Source organism: Microcaecilia unicolor, chromosome 6 (genome assembly GCF_901765095.1).
Source record: "Microcaecilia unicolor chromosome 6, aMicUni1.1, whole genome shotgun sequence".
NCBI classification, from domain to species: domain Eukaryota; kingdom Metazoa; phylum Chordata; class Amphibia; order Gymnophiona; family Siphonopidae; genus Microcaecilia; species Microcaecilia unicolor.
Genome location: NC_044036.1, coordinates 51141698 through 51160378, shown reverse-complemented (window position 1 = coordinate 51160378; position 18681 = coordinate 51141698). Strand labels below are relative to the sequence as shown.

At 44.2% G+C, this 18681-nt stretch overlaps 1 protein-coding gene across 2 annotated transcripts; it reads right to left on the bottom strand.

Moving 5' to 3' along the window:
- Positions 1-1884: 1884 nt before the first annotated feature.
- On the bottom strand, positions 1885-18647 carry LOC115472899 (tRNA wybutosine-synthesizing protein 3 homolog). 2 transcript variants are annotated; one of them, XM_030207392.1, is made up of 6 exons: positions 18279-18647; positions 15784-15864; positions 9360-9458; positions 8052-8123; positions 4835-4968; positions 1885-3994 (listed from the first exon to the last, which is right to left on the bottom strand). In XM_030207392.1, exons 1-6 carry the CDS (start codon positions 18450-18452, stop codon positions 3784-3786), a joined length of 771 nt encoding a protein of 256 aa, XP_030063252.1. In that variant the 5' UTR covers positions 18453-18647; the 3' UTR covers positions 1885-3783. The 2 variants fall into 2 exon arrangements, with proteins under 2 accessions (XP_030063252.1, XP_030063253.1); XM_030207393.1 differs by lacking the exon at positions 9360-9458.
- Positions 18648-18681: the final 34 nt, after the last annotated feature.

Here is an 18681-nt window from a genome sequence, read left to right as displayed (position 1 = left end):
TTATATATATATATATATATATATATATATACACATACACACACACAGAAAGGCATTACTGAAGTATATGCAAATTTTTTGAAGCATGGCAGCTGCAGTTTGAACATGGATCTGGCTCTGCACAGGACTCAAAACTGAGATAATTATTTTCATTGTTTACTTCAGAGGCATTAAAATTTAGCAGTTTTTAAAACAAGATTCATACCTCTTGGTTAGATGATCAACTGAAGGTATTCAAGAGATCATTTCTACAGGTACAGAATAGGGAAAATCCACTATTTCTGGGATAAGCAGTATAAAATGTTTTCTACTTTTTGGGGATCTTGCCAGGTATTTGTGACCTGGATTGGCCACTGTTGGAAACAGGATGCTAGGCTTGATGGACCATTGGTCTTTCCCAGTATGGCAATACTTATGTAGGGAGAAGTGCCTTTTTGACTAATGAATGGAAAGAAGTGGACCGGCTGTCTTTTGTTGCCTGATACATGGACAGAGTAGAGGTGTCATCATTCTCAAGTAAATTTCTTCCAGGCTAAAGTCCACTTGGTACCAGAAGCTGAAAGACTTTCTTTGGTGTCAGAGGACACATACTCCTGAAGGCTCTATCAGAAGACATGAAAGCATGGGACAAGCACAGACCTCTGGGAGAGAAGGGAATGTCGAGACTGGCTTGACAGGCCATGTAAAAGGTAGTTCTATAAACTGGTGTCTAAAGTTAGATGCCAATAGTGCATCTATTTATTTAGATTTTGCTCACACCTTTTTCAGTAGTAGCTCAAGGTGAGTTACATTCAGGAATCCTGGATATTTCTCTGTCCCAGGAGGGCTCACAATCTAAGTTTGGACCTGAGGCAATGGAGGGTTGTGACTTGCCCAAGATCACCAGGAGCAGTTTATAAAACAGCAGTGCTTACACATGTAATTGGCAGTTGGACATCTAAGTCCTAGGCACTGTAGGGGTATATACCCCTACAGCACTATTCCTATAAAGTGCACCCAACAATAAGGGCAGAAGTATGGGTATATCAGGAGCATGTTGCCAAGTGACTCAGTTTATAGAATATTATCAGATGGGTGCACAGCATGGTGAACTTCGGTATGCCCACTTATCCCAGCCCTTGACCTGTCATATGTAGGCAGACACACCTAACTCTTGGAAGCCAGAGGTTTTGTGCTAATATTTTGTAATGGCTTAGGTGCACCCGTAAGCTGTTACAGAACTGCCACCAAGTGCCTAAAATGAGGCACCAATTTATAGAACTGCCACCACAGTCTTTTTCTGCCATCATTTTTTATGCTTTGTTCAATGTATGCTAAATATAATGTTGTATGCCTGTTGAGTCATTTTCCTTGAAATCGGAAAAAAAAAAAAAAAGGATATTAGAAAACAGGATGCCACAAGTTTGTCAAAAGAAAGGCCACCTAGGCATATACCCCTCAGAGTTTGCTGAAAAAGGTGGGGAAATCCCCAATGGAGTTTGCTGACATACTGTACTACTATAGAGTGTTTATTGGCTCATGAACTATGAACTCCACAAGCCTCGCTGCCTTTGCTACTGCTGTGATGCAAAGAAAAACTTCCTCTATAGACTGGATTCAGCTGAGAGCATGAAGAGTGAGCCAGGCTGGAAAAGAGAACACCTTGGGCTGCATGTTTCAAGACAAGGGTCTTGGGGGGAAACAATAGAAGCCGTGAGGCTGGGGAAGTACCACTAGGGATCTAGTCGGAACTTTCCTAAACACACTTATACATAGAACAAAAAAAATGATTTGGATTTAGCTCACATCAAGGTAAGTTACATTTATGTACAGAGAGGAGCTATTCAGACATTTTTTTTTTTTTGGGGGGGGGGAGCTCATTTGTTTGGAACTGTAAGTCTGCTCTGGCCCTTTTCAAACATTTTCATCCTTTGCTTACCCCCCAAGCCAAATTTCATCATGCTTTTCAACTTCTTGCAGTTTAGAAAGAATAAAAAAATGGTGAATTAATGGGACAGTCTCCCAGCAGCAAGAAAAAAGGAATAAAGCACAGAGAATTTTTAATAGTGGAAAGCAACAATAGAGGACAAATGGGCTTTGTCTTATTAAAGTAACTAGAGAAATGAAGAGTGGATAGTCCTGGTGTGGTTATTTTCTATGAATTTCTGAATCACTTTGGGGTCTTACGAAGTGTCACCACAACTACCAAACAAAATGATTCTACTGCATACAGCAATACGAAACGAGATTTCTTGTTATATGCCACTGAGAACTTTACATGCTGTTATGTATAAATGAATGTATATGTGTGTATATTTCAAACCAATATGTCTGTCTATCCATCAAGAGAGCTTGCTGAGTAAAGCTTGCTCTCTTGAGATAATCAGAGTTAATCCTCTTGAAAGAATCAGTGTTAAACTTCAAGTTTTGAATTCTACTGGGAAGCATTCCTTAAAATGAAGTTTGGTTACCTTTGGGCGTATTTTGCAGTGAGACCAGTGTCTTCATTGGGACAAACATTTTAATTTATATATTTAAGGGTTGGCTGCACTCTGATTGGATATTTGCTGATTAGCATTCTTTTTAAATATCAGCAGCACCATTTTTAATTTATAATGCTAGTGTCTTATAAGCTTTGAAATTAACAGGATAGAATGCTGCACGAGGTAAGCCCGAGAAGAAATAACAAAGCTAATCTAAGACATTTTATTGAATGCTGCACAAAATGTATTTTTGACTTTTTGCATTTATAGACAAGTGTTGGAAGCGCTAATTTGGTGCAGGCAGAACCTGATGGAGCGATAAGCAGTGAAAGAGACTCTGTAGAGCATGTGCCGTGCTGAGTAAAGTGGTTCCATGAGCATTTGCTGTGCTGAGTAAATCAGTTCTATAAAAGTTAAGTTATAGGTTTATCTGTTACTGTGGACTGTTTTATGTTAAAGAAGTCATAAAGCATAAAAAAAGAACATATATATATTTTTTAAAGGATTTTTAAAAAGTATATAGGAGAGGGAGGCTTTTCATTTATGATGTATCATACAGCAGCTACATTGTAAAAAGTAGAGCTGTCTTTACTGAAGACTTTTCCTTCATTGAAGTGATTATTTGGTTCGTATACAAAGCAAACTCGGCTATAATTTGTTGTTGGATTTCAAAGTGGTTTGCTATCCAATCAGAACTGGGTGCTGGATAAATAAAATACACACACCCCAAACTAGAGCCTGAGCAGAGACTACTGCCTAAGTAAACCCTAGAGCAGAAATGAAGGTTTTGAGGTCAAAGTTTTACAAACAACATTAACCAAAGAAATTCAGTAAACCACTGAAGAGACTGAATGAATACAGCAGACACCCTGGTGGGATGAACAGAAAGTGCTGGTTAACGTACACTGAAAAGGAAGAGGAAAAAAAAAAGTCAGAGTATCTGAAAAGCAATTAAAATTACCAAGCACAAACCCAAAACAAAAACAAGCACAATGCTGCCATTTATTTTTTAATAAGAAAAAAAATCTCTCTATAAAAAGAGACACTTGTGTGTGGTTTCTTGGGTGTTTCTACCAGTCTTTTTTCCCAGCTGCTCAGCAATCCTGTCAGTCCCTTTCAGAAGTGTTAGCTCCTTTGCACTTAGGTCACATCGGGCGAGTGTGCAGTGAATCAAAGGAAAATCTCCAAGGCCAATGTTGCCAAACACTAAGGGAACGAGAGCTGCTCTCACAGAGAGCAAGATAAATCTAAAAACCCAAGCTTATGACAAAAAAGACACAGCATGGGTGTTGTGCGTTTGATTTTAAATAACTGCACACATTTACAGATGAAGTTCGGTGAAGACTACAGGATCAAATTCCACTTCCTCTTCACGATCAGGTGCCCTTTCATCTGGGGATGTGCATAGGACATCCTCTTTCATGGCTTTCCTTCTCCTCCTGCGGGTATATACAGGTCTTGTTTGGCTTTCCAGTACCGATTTCTCAAAAATACCTTCACATCTCAAGGCAGACTGTAAGCAGCTGTAAAATCTGAAAACACACAAATATCAGGTAGGGTTTCCCCCAGTTCTGTACATTAAAAGAATATCATCCTAGAAATATAGAAAAAAATTAATTAAGTTGCAAAATTTCCCTGCCTTTGTTTTGTTACTTTTGGTGTTAATACTTTTCTGTTTCTTGAGCCAAAGCAGCTCATAGGAGTTTGAATGTGAGGGAGAAATCAGTTGTCCTTCAATAACTGACCTTATTTATCACCTTAAGCAGCTGTTCTCTGTTTGCTGTATATCTTCTCTATTAGATTCCTTGAAAATTTTATTAGGTTTATTTCCTTACCTCAACTCCCAGTTTGTGGGCTAAAGTTATATTTGTTTTGTATTGCTATCCAATAATTTCCAGTCATTCATTGTTTTTTGAATGTAATAATTCAAAGAATTATTAAAAACAGAAAAATGAAGACAGATAAAGACCATATATTCTATCCAGTCTGCCCACCCAAGCCATCTACTATCCCTTCCTCTCTCAGAGATCCTATGTACTTGTTTCAAGCTTTCTTGAATTCAAATATAATCTGTCTCTACCACATCCACTGGGAGACAGTTGCACGTTTTTACCACTCTTTCAGAAGTATTTCCTTAGGTTACTCCTTAGTCTGTCCCCTTTCATCTTATGACCCCTCATTGCAGAGTTTCCTTTCAATCGAGACTCACCTCCTGTGCGAGACAGAAGTTCTATATAATGGAAACTCAGTAAAATATGCCCCTTTCCCCTGCTGGGACCACTTTATACTGAGGAGAAAAAGGGGTCCTTGGCAGCACCTACTCAAGAAATGCTAGAATATTTGCAGATGTTGTATGGTTGAAGTTCACGTACCTGTCTGTTCGTTTCTTGTTCTCGTCCATTTTCTGGTTTGCTATTTGTACGAGGTATTGTATGTACTCTTCATTCACTAGCAGCTTCCCCTTCCGGCTCAATGGCACTTCCAAACCATGAGTGCTCCGCACTGCCTAACGGGGGAGGGAGAGGGGGAGAAAAAAAAAAAAGAAGACATGGATGCACTGACAGCCAGTTCTGCAGACTCCATTCAAATTTAGGCCTTCATTTATTAACTGTGTTAACGATTTCACCTACAATGCAATTAACATGCATTAATTCGAGTTAATGCCCATAAGGCTAGTTACTAATGTGCGTTACCATGAGAAAACACCATTAATGTGTGTTTACTGCAGGTTCCATTTTATGCAATGGGATCTTGTTACTACTAACACATTAACGTAGTAGGCATATTAGTAATTCAGCTGATAGTACAGAGGGCCCAACTGAGAATAAACAGGCTTGTATTACTTCACTTGTGTTAAATGAAGCTATTAATGCCTTACTAAAAGCAGTCAGCTATAATTCCATTACTCAGCATCCTAACAGATGAGGTTGGCAGGGCACTTGATTGAGAGTAGAGGACTGTCTGAATATTCTGATCCTTCTTTGAATTAAATTTTACTTAATTCTAAAGAATTACATAAATAATGTTTAAGGTTAAATCAGATTACAAAAGGTTCTTGGGAATTATATGTGCTTATATGTGTTAATTATATGTGCTACCATTTATATGTTTATATTTTTGAAAGATTTCTCATCTGAAACATAATATTGAACAGGTGGGTTTAACATTTTATTTAATTTATAAAAACCACTTGATTCATGCGGTTTTCTCAGTTGTGCTGTCAGAGGTCTTATTCTGTGGTCTTTTCTCGCTCTCATCCTGTCACTAAGGTCTCTTTGTCTTATGCATGCTAGAAATCAGCCAGAGTTTGCTCTTATCGCCTTTGCTGGAGTTTGTTCCAGGTATCCACCACTCTATCAGAGAAAACCTATTTTCTAACATTCTTATATCCACATTGGGGCTCATTTTCAAAGCACTTAGACTTACAAAGTTCCATAAGTTCCTAAGGAACTTTGAAAGTCTAAATGCTTTGAAAATATGCCTCATAATATGCCCACACAAAATCCCATTTACTAAGCCCAAGATTGGCCAAATGCTATCAGACAAAAAAAAAACATCACACACCTCTGGTATAATCCTATAGAGATAATTATGTATAATTTTTCTGAGGATATTGTGATATCTAATTGTACAACCCCCCAACTGAACAGTTCAACATGGCTGAATTTGAACTGCCACCTCCCTCCTAAACACCAAACCTGATGTGCACAGACTTAAAGAATTTGGGGGTAAAATTTGACAGTCCAAAAATAAAAGGCATTTTCTCTTGACTGAGTGCCACAAATCAGGCATACATGTATATACAGTAACAGCTTGTGACTGAGCAGTTAACAAGAAAGCAAAAAGGAGTAGGGATGGACAATGATCCTTCACAGATAAACGGACCATATCCTTGGCATCCTGATTTAACAGTGTTTTCCAAGTCTGGTCCTAGTCAGGTTTTCAGGATATCCACAGTGAGTAATGCATGAAAGAGATCTGAATACAATGGAGGCAATGTATGCAAGTCAAGTTCATGCATGTTCATTGTGGATATTCTGAAAACCTGACTGGCAAGGGGTACTCCAGGACTGGACTTGGGAAACACACTGGTTAAAAATATTTATTGCAAAGCCATCACATATACTCTCAGATGACCCGACATGGAACCATGTTTCAGTGGAATGATCGCCTGCCTCAGGGGGTCGTAAGATCTATGTATACAAGAATTGGACAAGAAAAAATAAAAATCAATACATGCAAAAAGTACAAAAAGCATACATAAGCTAAAAATGCAATAAAACTTATAAAAACGCATATTAATAAAAAAAAAAATCTTATAAAAACATTAGTATTAAAGCCACAATCATGACTATAAACAGGAACACAAAAGTTATATGTACCAACAGAAAGAGGTCAGTTTACACCATATAAATATGATGATGGAGGACCTATGTGGAATATATGTTCAAAATAATAATGCAATTGGAACTGCATGCTAACCAAACTAAAAATTATAATTACATAATTAGAATATGTACCATAACAGGGATGTAAATGTCATCAGAATATTAAGCCAAATGACGTAGGTTGTGTACAAAATACACAGCGTCAAACATGATATGCATTAGATAAAAAAAATTAAAAGAATACATATATTAAAAAAAACATTAAACAAGTGAATACAAATATATATAATATAAATATTATAATTATTTTTATTTTGGTTAGCATGTATTTCCAATTGCATTATTATTTTGTACATGTTATTTCACATAATTTCTCTTTTAGGGCCCATTACATAGGTCCACTATCATATTTATATAGTGTAGTCTGACCTTGTTCTGGTGGTACATATAATAGCTTTTGTGTTTCTGTTTATAGTCATGATTATGGCTTTCGTAGTTTTCATAAGTGTTTTTAAAATTAATTTTTCATATACTTAATGTATTTTCTTTTTTACCTTATATATCTATTTGGTATTTTTTTATTTTTTGCATATTTTGATTTACGTTTGTCCAATTCTTGTATGCATATATATCTTACAACCCCTAAGGCAGGCAGTCATTCCGTTGAAACACGGTTCCATGTTATGTCATCTGAGTGTATATGTGGTGGCTTCGCAATAAACATTTTAAACGGACCATACCCTTGGCATTCTGATTTATCTGTGAAGGATCATTTGTCCATCCCTAGTCCTTTTTTCCTTTCTGGTGTTTTGCATATGGTTCTTTTTGGTATGAGCAGATAAAGCAGGTCTTGTCCATATTCAGCTTTCTACCAGAAGTCCTGCCATTTTTTTCTGGTCAATGGAATTATATTTTTACAGCAGTGTCGGATGACATAACATACACTGAAAGATAACTTTGTTTTTTTTTTTTTTAAATGGAGTGGAGGAGTGGCCTAGTGGTTAGGGTGGTGGACTTTGGTCCTGGGGAACTGAGGAACTGAGTTCGATTCCCGGCACAGGCAGCTCCTTGTGACTCTGGGCAAGTCACTTAACCCTCCATTGCCCCATGTAAGCCGCATTGAGCCTGCCATGAGTGGGAAAGCGCGGGGTACAAATGTAACAAAAAAAAAAAATTTTTGAAGTACATAATGGTAGGTTACCATCATAGTTCTGCCTTTTTTGCCAATAGTGATACCGGAGTTCCGGAAGCCGGAATTTAAAGCCACCGAATGCTGCAAAGCAGAACAGAAATTACAAGTCATTCACAAAGTATGAACTAATGTTGCTGTTTGTAGATTAAGAGGCCCTTTTACTAAGCCATGTAAGCGTCTGCGTGCAACCAAATGGAGTTACCACACGGCTACCGCGTGGCACTTGTGGTAATTTCATTTTTGGCATTACCAGATACGCACATCTGAAAAATAATTTTTATTTTTGAACTTGTGCCAAGTGGCACTTGACATGTGTAGGTCATTACCGCCCGGTTACCGCGCGAGTCTTTACCACCAGGTCAATGGCTGGCGGTAAGGTCTCAGACCCAAAATGGACGCGAGGCGATTTTGTTGCACGTCCATTTTCGGCAAAAATGGATTGGCGTGCGCTCAAAAGCTGCGCCTACACTACCGCAAGCAATTTTTCAGCGCACCTTAGTAAAAGGACCCCTAAATATTTTCTCCTATGCTGTGGTATCAGTCATATCAAGTAATGTTATAACATGCTGCCAACCTTGTGTAGCGAGTACTCGTGTAAGTCATCACAATTTTCAAAGTGAAGGTACCCACATACTTTCCTTTTGAAAACTAATCCACTGAAGGTAGGTGCACTTCTTTAAATCTGCTATTTAGGATACACAGATTTCCTAGATTGTTTTATGAACTTAATTTCTGTGTACAAAGTATGTGCAACCTCACCCCTGAGAACACCTCTGCTTGGTTCAGGTAAACTTATGCACATACAGGCTGCATGCATACACTTACTTGCATATAATCTAACCAAATTAAAACAGTAATTTCCATGTGGAAACCTTTGTTTTATGCACCTCAATGGTTTTTTATTTTAAATACCTTCATTATAAAATAACACAAGAACTGACCATCAGCTGTAACTGCTTCAGTTCGTGACAGTAAGGTACAAGTATGAAGACCATTCTAAATGGACCATGAATCAAGATATTGTGCTGTGGCCTCCACAAAAGTGGAATCTGCACCAGAATAGCCAATAGGTCACCCTATTTAGGAAGTTTCCTTCAGAATCCTGTATGTGTCCTGATTCCCCATCCATACATGTCGCTCTTATGTGGTAGTCAAAGACTGTAAATGTTGCCACCGCAATATCTCCAGTTTCTATCAGCCTTGTGAACACAACCCGGATTCAGGAATCAAACCTCTGCATGCCAGCTGCGCTACTTAAACAACTGCCCACGAGTATTACTTCCATCTCCAGGGACGTATCAGAATAATTTCTCTTACCAAAAGCTGTGCATCTTCTAGCTGCCGACATTGCACGTGCAGGACAAATGGTTCAAATTTTAACACAGCGTCTCCACTGGATTTCTGAAGTGCTGTAATCTGAAGCAAAATTGAGTGTGAGTTCATGAAGGTAAAATTATGTATCATACCTGATAATTTTCTTTCCATTAATCATAGCTGATCAATCCATAGACTGGTGGGTTGTGTCCATCTACCAGCAGGTGGAGATAGAGAGCAATCCTTTTGCCTCCCTATATGTGGTCATGTGCTACTGGAAACTCCTCAGTATGTCGATATCAAAGATCCATCCGCAGGACTCAGCACTTAGAGAATTACATCCACAAAGGGACACTCTGCCCAGCTCACCACCGCCGAAACGGGGGAGGGGAATCAACCCAGCTCATCCCCGCGGAGCAGGGGAGGGACACCATATCCTGCAACCGCAACCGCGGGAGGAGCTGACTGACCCTAACACCGCCGAAGCGGGAGGGGTACAAAGCTGCCCTACAGCCGCACAAAGCGGGAGGGAGCGCTGGCAGACTTTAGGTCTCAATCCAGCCCCGTAAAATGGAGGGGAGAGGAATGCAGCAGCTCACTGTAACACAAAATCGTCTCAACTCCTGAAGAATCCAATTGAAAAAACTTGAACACGAAGTCCTCCTGAACAGGAACTGAAGACTAAACTTGAACCTGAAATGCAACCAGAATATAAACAGTACAGATATCTGGGAGGGACTATGGATTGATCAGCTATGATTAATGGAAAGAAAATTATCAGGTATGATACATAATTTTACCTTCCATATCATTATGCCGATCAATCCATAGACTGGTGGGATGTACCGAAGCAGTACTCACCCAGGGCGGGACATAGAAATCCCTGACCGCAACACTGAAGCTCCAAACCTGGCCTCCGCCCGAGCAGCCACAGTCAAGCGGTAATGTCTGGAGAAGGTATGAGCCGATGCCCAAGTTGCCGCCCTACAAATCTCTTCCAAGGAGACGGACCCAGCCTCTGCCATCGAGGCCGCCTGTGCTCTAGTGGAATGAGCCTTCAGCTGGATAGGCGGCATCTTCCCCGCGGCCACATAAGCCGCTGCACTGGTTTCCTTGACCCATTGTGCCACTGTAGGTTTGGCAGCCTGCAGACCCTTACGAGGACCTGCGAACAGCACAAACAGATGATCCGACTTCCGGAATCATTGGTCACTTCCAAGTATCTGATGATGACTCGTCTCACATCTAGATATTTGAGAGCAGAGTACTCCTCTGGGTAGTCCTCCCTACGAAAGGAGGGAAGACAGAGCTGCTGATTCACATGGAAGCGAGAAACAATCTTGGGCAGGAAGGAAGGCACTGTGCGAATAGACACTCCTGCCTCAGTGAACTGCAGAAAGGGCTCCCGACATGATAGCGCCTGGAGCTAGGAAACTCTTCTGGCTGAAGTGATAGCCACCAAAAAGACTGCTTTCAACGTCAGGTCTTTCAGAGATGCCCTCGACAAAGGTTCACAAGGCGGCTTCTGCAAGGCTCTTAGCACCAGATTGAGACTCCACGCAGGTACCACTGAGTGCAGAGGAAGGCGCAGGTGATTAACTCCCTTGAGAAAGTGTACCACATCTGGCTGCAAGGCCAGGGAAGCACCCTTCAGGTGACCCCTGAAGCAAGCAAGAGCCGCTACCTGGACCTTAAGGGAACTGAGCGACAGGCCTTTTTCCAGACCTTCTTGCAGGAACGCCAATACTGAAGAAATTGGAGCAGTGAAGGGAGAAAGTGAACCTGCCTCACACCACGATGCAAAGGTACGCCAAACCCTGGCGTAAGCAGTAGAAGTAGAGCGCTTCCTCGCCCTCAGCATAGTGGCGATGACCTTGTCTCATAGTGGCGATGACCTTCCTCAGATGCTGCCGCTCAATAGCCAGGCCGAAAGACCAAAGGGGGAGGGATCCTCCATTACCAAGGGACCCTGATGCAACAGGCCCCGCTCCGCTGGCAGCTGCAGAGGGCCGTCCACTGAGAGCCTGATCAAGTCCGCATACCAGGGACGTCTGGGCCAATCTGGACTCACCAGGATTATCTGGTCCGGATGCTTTGCCACCCGGCCTAGCACCCTGCCCAACATGGGCCAAGGCGGGAACACATAGAGAAGCTCCTGAGTCGGCCACTGTTGGAGAAGAGCATCTACTCCCAGAGATCGAGGGTCCCGTCCTCTGCTGCAAAAGCGCGGCACTTGGCAATTGGCTGATGACGCCATCAGATCTAGGCTCGGCTGGCCCCAGCGCTTCGTGATGTCCAAGAAGGCCTGAGCAGTATTCATAACTCCCAAAGTGGGCCGCCGATAGCTGTTCCAGGTTTGCTGCCCACAGGCATAGCTTCATGGCCTCCTTGGCTAGAGGGGCGCTCATGGTACCTCCCTGGCAATTGACATAGGCCACAGCCGTGGCATCGTCCGACCGGACCCGTACTGGCTTCAGCGCCAGGACCGGGAGAAACTCCAAAGGCGCCAACCGAATGGCTCTGAGTTCCAGGAGGTTGATAGACCACTTTGCCTCTGCAGGGAACCAGAGCCCCTGCGCTGTCCTTCCCAAGTAGTGGGCTCCCCAGCCCGTCAAAGAGGCTTCCGTCGTGACGACAACCCACTCCAGGGTCATAAGAGGCATTCCTGCGGACAGCTTGTCTGGCCTCAGCCACCAGCTCAGCGCCTTGTGCACCGCCGGATCCAAGGGAAGGCGCACAGCGGAATCCTCCGAAGCTGGAGTCCATCGCTCCAGCAGAGAGAGCTGTATAGGTCTCATATGGGCCCTGGCCCAGGGCACTACTTCCATCGTGGCCGTTATAGAGCCCAACAGCTGCACATAGTCCCAAGCCCGAAGAGGAGAGGCTGCTAGGAACTTGTCCACCTGAGCCTGAAGCTTGACAATCCGATTGTCTGGCAGGAACACTCTGCCCACTTGGGAGTCGAATCGAACTCCCAGATACTCCAGGGACTGAGTCGGGCGCAGCTGGCTTTTCTCCCAGTTGAAGATCCACCCCAGGGAGCTCAAAAGAGCAATCACCCGGTCTGAAGCTCTGCCGCACTCTGCATAAGAGGGGGCTCGGATCAACCAGTCATCCAGATAAGGATGGACTTGTACTCCTTTCTTGCGAAGGAAGGCCGCGATGACCACCATTACTTTGGAGAAGGTCCTCGGAGCAGTAGCCAACCCGAACGGGAGGGCTCTGAACTGGAAGTGTCGGCTCAGAACTGCAAAACGCAGAAAGCGTTGATGAGGAGGCCAGATGGGAATAAGCAAGTAAGCTTCCTTGATGTCTAAGGATGCCAGGAACTCCCCTGCCTGCACTGCCGCTATAACAGAGCGGAGAGTCTCCATCCGGAAGTGCCGAACTTACAAGGCCCGATTGACCCCTTTGAGGTCGAGGATAGGCCGGACAGAACCTCCTTTCTTTGGTACCTCAAAGTAAATGGAGTAATGTCCCTTGCCAAGCTGATCTTCTGGCACCGGAACCACCGCACCCAGGCGGATCAGATTGTCCAAAGTCTGCTGCACTGCCACAGCTTTGACTGGACACTTGCAGGGAGAGTGCACAAACCCGTCTCTGAAGGGTCGGCAGAACTCTAGCTTGTAGCCGTCTCTAATGACTTCCAGCACCCAAGCGACTGAAGTTACCCTGGTCCACTCGCCCAGAAACGAGGATAGGCGTCCTCCAATCTGCTCTGGGCCATGGACCAGCGCCCCGTCATTGGGTACGAGACCCTGGGGGAGGACCGGAGGAGGCACCTCCGGGACGGCGGTCTCTGCAAAAGGAATGCTGCTTGGGGAAGAAGTTCCTTATGAAGGAAAGGGGGCAGAGGAGCCCGACTTGCCCGGGCGATACAGACGGGCTTCCTGAAACCGTCCTTTGGAGGAACCGGGGCGGGCACCCCTGGCCCGAGCCCTGACCTCCGGTAACCTCTTGCCCTTAGACGTGCCGAGATCGGTCACAACCTTGTCCAGCTCGACCCCAAAGAGCAGCTTGCCTTTAAAAGGCAACTAAGCCAGGTGAGACTTAGAGGCGTGGCCAACAGACCACTGCTTTAGCCAAAGCCACCGCCGTACAGAGACTGTCTGAGCCATACCTTTAGCTGAGGCTCTCAAGATATCATACAGCAAGTCTGCCAAGTAGGCCAAGCCCGATTCCAGGGCTGGCCAATCAGCCCTCAAGGAAGGATCCGAGGGGGAAGCCCGCTGCACCAGCATCAGGCACGTCCTGGCCACATAGGAGCCGCAAATTGAGGCCTGCAAACTTAAAGCAGTCGCCTCAAAGGACCACTTTAAAGCCGCCTCTAATCTCCTGTCTTGGGCGTCCTTTAGGGCCGTGCCACCTTCCACCGGCAACGCCGTTTTCTTAGTCACCGCAGTGATTAAAGAATCCACGGTAGGCCCAAGAAAGGCCTCCCGTTCACCTTCAGGCAGAGGATAGAGGCGGGACAAAGCCCTAGCCACTTTAAGGCTCGCTTCTGGGAAACCCCAATGAGCCGAAATCAAGGTGTGCATGGCTTCATGCATGTGGAAGGTTCTAGGCGGGCGCTTCGTCCCCAGCATAATGGCAGAGCCAACCGAGGATGAGGGAGAGACGTCCTCCGGAGAGGAAATCTTCAAAATGCTTATGGCCTGCACTAACAGGTTGGGCAAATCCTCTGAGCGAAATATCCATGCTGTAGAGGGGTCATCCGCTCCATCCGAGCGGGAATACGTCTCCTCCAAGGAATCCCCAAAGGACCGTTGGGAGAACTCAGATACGCTGCCCTCACCTACATCAGAGGAGACAGAGTCCTCTAGGGCCTGGAAGTCCACCCGAGGGTGTTTGCTTCCGGAGGCCTCAACCCCTTGATCAGAGGGGGGAGCCGGGGCAGCGTTTAGCATAAGAAAAGCCTGATGCAGCAGCAAAATGAACTCAGGGGAGAACCCCCTAGACTGTGCACTTCTGCCGCCTGGGCCACGGCCCTAGACGCACCCTCAACCGGCGCTCGCAAGAGCGGGGGGGGGGGGGGGGGGGGGGGGGAAACAAGCTGTTTATCCAAAATGGCGTCCGGTGCGAAACTCCGAGAAGGAGCCGCGCGGAAAGAACGGCGTTTAACTTTCGCTGCTTTTTTGCTGTCGCCCGAATCAAGGGCGACCATAGCATTAACATCTCCCACCTCGAGGCGGCCCAAGAACTAACTAACTAACTACTAACATTTCTAAAGCGCTACTAGGGTTACGCAGCGCTGTACAATTTAAACATAGAAGGACAGTCCCTGCTCAAAGAGCTTACAATCTAAAAGACAAGAGAACAATCTAAAGACAAGTGTACAATCTAGAGGACAAGTGAACAGTTAATCTGATAGGGTGGATAGATTGGGGCATTCTATATTTCTCAAGCGGTTAGGCGCCGAAGGCAGCATTGAAGAAGCCGTTCGAGCAGAGTGGCCGGCCAAAATGGGGGGGGGGGGGGGGGGGGGGGGGGGGGGGAGCCGCGAGGGATGGGCGCTTATGGCAGGAAAAAACCGCCGCACCGGAGGAAGAACCGGGACACTGACCGGACTCCAAACTGATGCCCAAACAAAGGCAAGTCAGGCTTTGAAACCCCCGCATCCCCGCTAGACGCACACATGCGGTCCGGGGAGCGAATCTTCGCGCCCTCGCCCTCTGACGCCATAAGCCACGTGGAGACCGAACGGGGAACCCCCTGCCCGCTATAAAAGGTAAAATTACCTGCTTCTCGCTCCGAGCTGTAACGACCTGGTGTCCCAGCGAGCAACTGCAATAAACGCTGCTAAAAATGTTGAAATAAATGCCCTTAAAGGACATTCAAATTTTTTTTTTTTTTTTAACGGAGCCAGCGGGAGGGGGGAGAAAAGGAGGGATCTGGCACCACCAGGTTTGCACTTGCTCAAGAACAGCCCTCAATCCCAGGTACTCAACAAAACCTAAGAATTAGGCTTGGAGACCTAGCCAGAGCTGCTGCTGTGTGTGACCACCACCTGCTGAGATAGAGAACATACTGAGGAGTTTCCGGCAGCACATGACCACATATAGGGAGGCAAAAGGATTGCTCTCTATCTCCACCTGCTGGTAGATGGACACAACCCACCAGTCTATGGATTGATCGGCATGATGATATGGAATGCCCAGCTGTACAACACTTGCCAATAAAAAGTTAACCTCAGAAGCAAAGAATCAGGAAAAGAGCGAGAAGCCATGTAGCACCCTGTACTCTAAAGATCTGGGATACAGATTTTTTGAACCCATGAAATCTTCTGGTTACTGCATTATCTGCCCAAACCATTCCTTCTGCTCACCACATGATGCACTATGAAAATAATTAAAGTCAAACTTCAAATGTTTGCAGGGTATGTATGCTATTATCAAGTACTTACAGAAAAGAAAACAAATCTGCTTACCACATCATCCTTTTGGCACTTCTGATGTGCAACAAGTAACCAAGGACAATTCTGCTTCTTTACTTCAAACTCATCGAAGCGCTTAAAAAATATATATATAAATAAATGTTAACTGTCTGCTTAATTAGAAAACCAACGTTTTCAACGATCCCTATGCCCCCACCTGAGCTGCTGGGTTCTTCTCTGCTTTGGATCCAAGACAGCATGGTGACAGTGCACAGTAAATTACCATCTGCTAAGTGCAAGAGCTCTCCTGTCTATAACGCACCTATTCTCCACTGTTTCCTGCTCCCCACCTGGGAAAGCAACTATTGTGCACATTTTAATGTGGGATGTGCTGTAGCGGGCGAATCACATGGTAACTGCTTACCACACCTTAGTATAGAGGCCCCTTCATGTCTGATGCAGTAAACAAATAGCATGCCAAGATTGGGAATTTAAAACGTGTCATAAAAAAGGAATACATTTTAAAGGGCAATTTTCAATTTACTCCCATTTTAGAACAATTTTTTTTTTTATCTTAGTGCACTTTTTTAAATTCTAGATCCATTTGCATACCATCCATTTATTACATCAGGGGTTAAGCTGATATTTATCATGGTAGTAAACAAGTTGAAACGTGTACACTTATAGTATGGCAAAGTGTCATATTTTCCCATCCTCTGTTTGAAAATTCCTGCATGTCAGAGACTGGGTGTGAAAAGATGAGGTAAAGTATGTCTCAGTAAGGTGACAAGGACTGTATGAAGAAAGAGTCTGTGTGCACGTGTCTTTTGTTGATTTATTAACTGCCTTTATGAAAAGAATTCATCAAGGTGGAATACAGCAGGTACAGCTTGAAGTAAAAAATTACAATTTCGTTAATGGCATAACAATAAAATGATCAATTATAAACAAAACAAAATCAATGAGGTAAACTTGGAGATGGTAAACTGAATCCTAGGAGTAGGAGTAACATGATGTGGCATCAGAAATACACACATTAAACTGCACATGAGCCTATGCGTACAGATGGACAGACGGATGGAACGTCCGCAATGCTATTGCTTGGCAAAAAGTGCCAAAAACAACAAAAAAAAAAGAGTGCTAAATACAACACACTTTTTTCCTGATGTATAGCATCATGGTCAAAACATAAAGGAATCCTGTTCAGATGGAATGGATCCTCAGAAGCTTAGCAGAAATTGAGTGGCAGAGCCGGTGGTGGGGGCGGGGCAGACTTCTACGGTCTGTAGCGTGAAAATGGCAGATACAAATCAAGATCAGGTATACACAAAAAGTGCCACATATGAGTTTATCTTGTTGGGCAGACTGGATGGACTATGTCAAAATGTATTCAAATTTACGAATCTGTTTAGCACACATTTTGGTGAATTTTATTTATTTTGTTACATTTCTACCCCGCGCTTTCCCACTCATGGCAGGCTCAATGCGGCAGGCAATGGAGGGTTAAGTGACTTGCCCAGTGTCACAAGGAGCTGCCTGTGCCGGGAATCAAACTCAGTTCCTCAGTTCCCCAGGACCAAAGTCCACCACCCTAACCACTAGGCCACTCCTCCACATCCAATTTTAAAACCCTTCCTGGTGAAAGGAGCCAGTTTCTCACATGACAGAGAAAACATGTTGACTTTAGCAACTCCAATCTCTGAAAACAGCAACAGAGTTTGCTCAATACTGATGGGTTCAAGAGTCCACAGAGCTGGCATTCCTGCTTCCTGTATCAGAAGTTATTTTAGCACATCAAAATGGTACACTAAAACAAGAATAAAAAGGCGTGCTAAACTTAGTATACTATTACACTGGCCACTTAAGGAGCCCCTATTAATCAGCTTAGATAGTAACACTAGATAGTACATTCTGCATTAGAATATGTTGCTTTTTAAGAATCTGCCTGCATGTTATTGGTACTGTCCATCAATGGCTAGTAACACACTGATGTAGATACAAACAGCAGGCAGTGAAATGCTTCCTGCATTAGCTAATGCCCATTTAATCAGGGTTTAGGGCCCTGTTTACAAGGTGCGCTAATTCCTATCCCACACATGGTTGAATTCCATTACCATGTGCTAACCGTGTAGGCGGCCATAGGACTGAATCTGCAGACACCACATCAGCAACTATAGTGCTAACCAGAGCAACACTTCTGTAGGCCAGCATTTTGCCAGACCAGAGCACAGCACTGACTGAATTGAATACTAAAAAGGAAATTTCAAGGCAAAAAGGTAAAAGACGGATACAACGGGATCCGATTATGTGTGACATTTTTTTGCTCATTTCTGATCCGAAGGCTTGAAAACCTCACCCCCCCCCCCCCAAAAAAAAAAGTATTAAGTTAGTAAAAAAAAAAGTATCATCTTTTCTTTTGTCTTGTTTTATTTCTGTTTATTACATTTAAAAGTGGACTAACACGGCTACCCCATACTATTTTATAAGCTCAGAAATTGGACACTGGATCCCAGGGCGATGCTGCTGGCAGTGAACGGGACGGGACTCACCCCATCGATGAGCGTCACGCGTCCCGAGCAGGAGCTGGTGGTGAAGAAGGCATCGCACTCGTTGATGAACCGCACCAGACTCTCGATGTCCGCGTCCACACTTCCCTTCCTGCTGAGGTCCGCTCTGCTAAGACACTGTTCTTTCCGCTTCTCGAAAGCATCAAAAAGCGCCATGACGCAGAGGCCGGGGTAAGCACTGAGCTCCCGCACCACCACAGCCGCCTGGCCAGAATGTATGAAGACGTAAAGACATCTAACTTAAAGCTCCAAAGGCAGCCACATTGGACAGCACGCTAGGTCGACTCGCACGTAGCTTGTACACAACCTCCGCTACGTAATACCGAGGTTAGATTGAGAACCCAAAGATTGGCGCTATGATGAAGGTTGAAGAAAACAGAACACA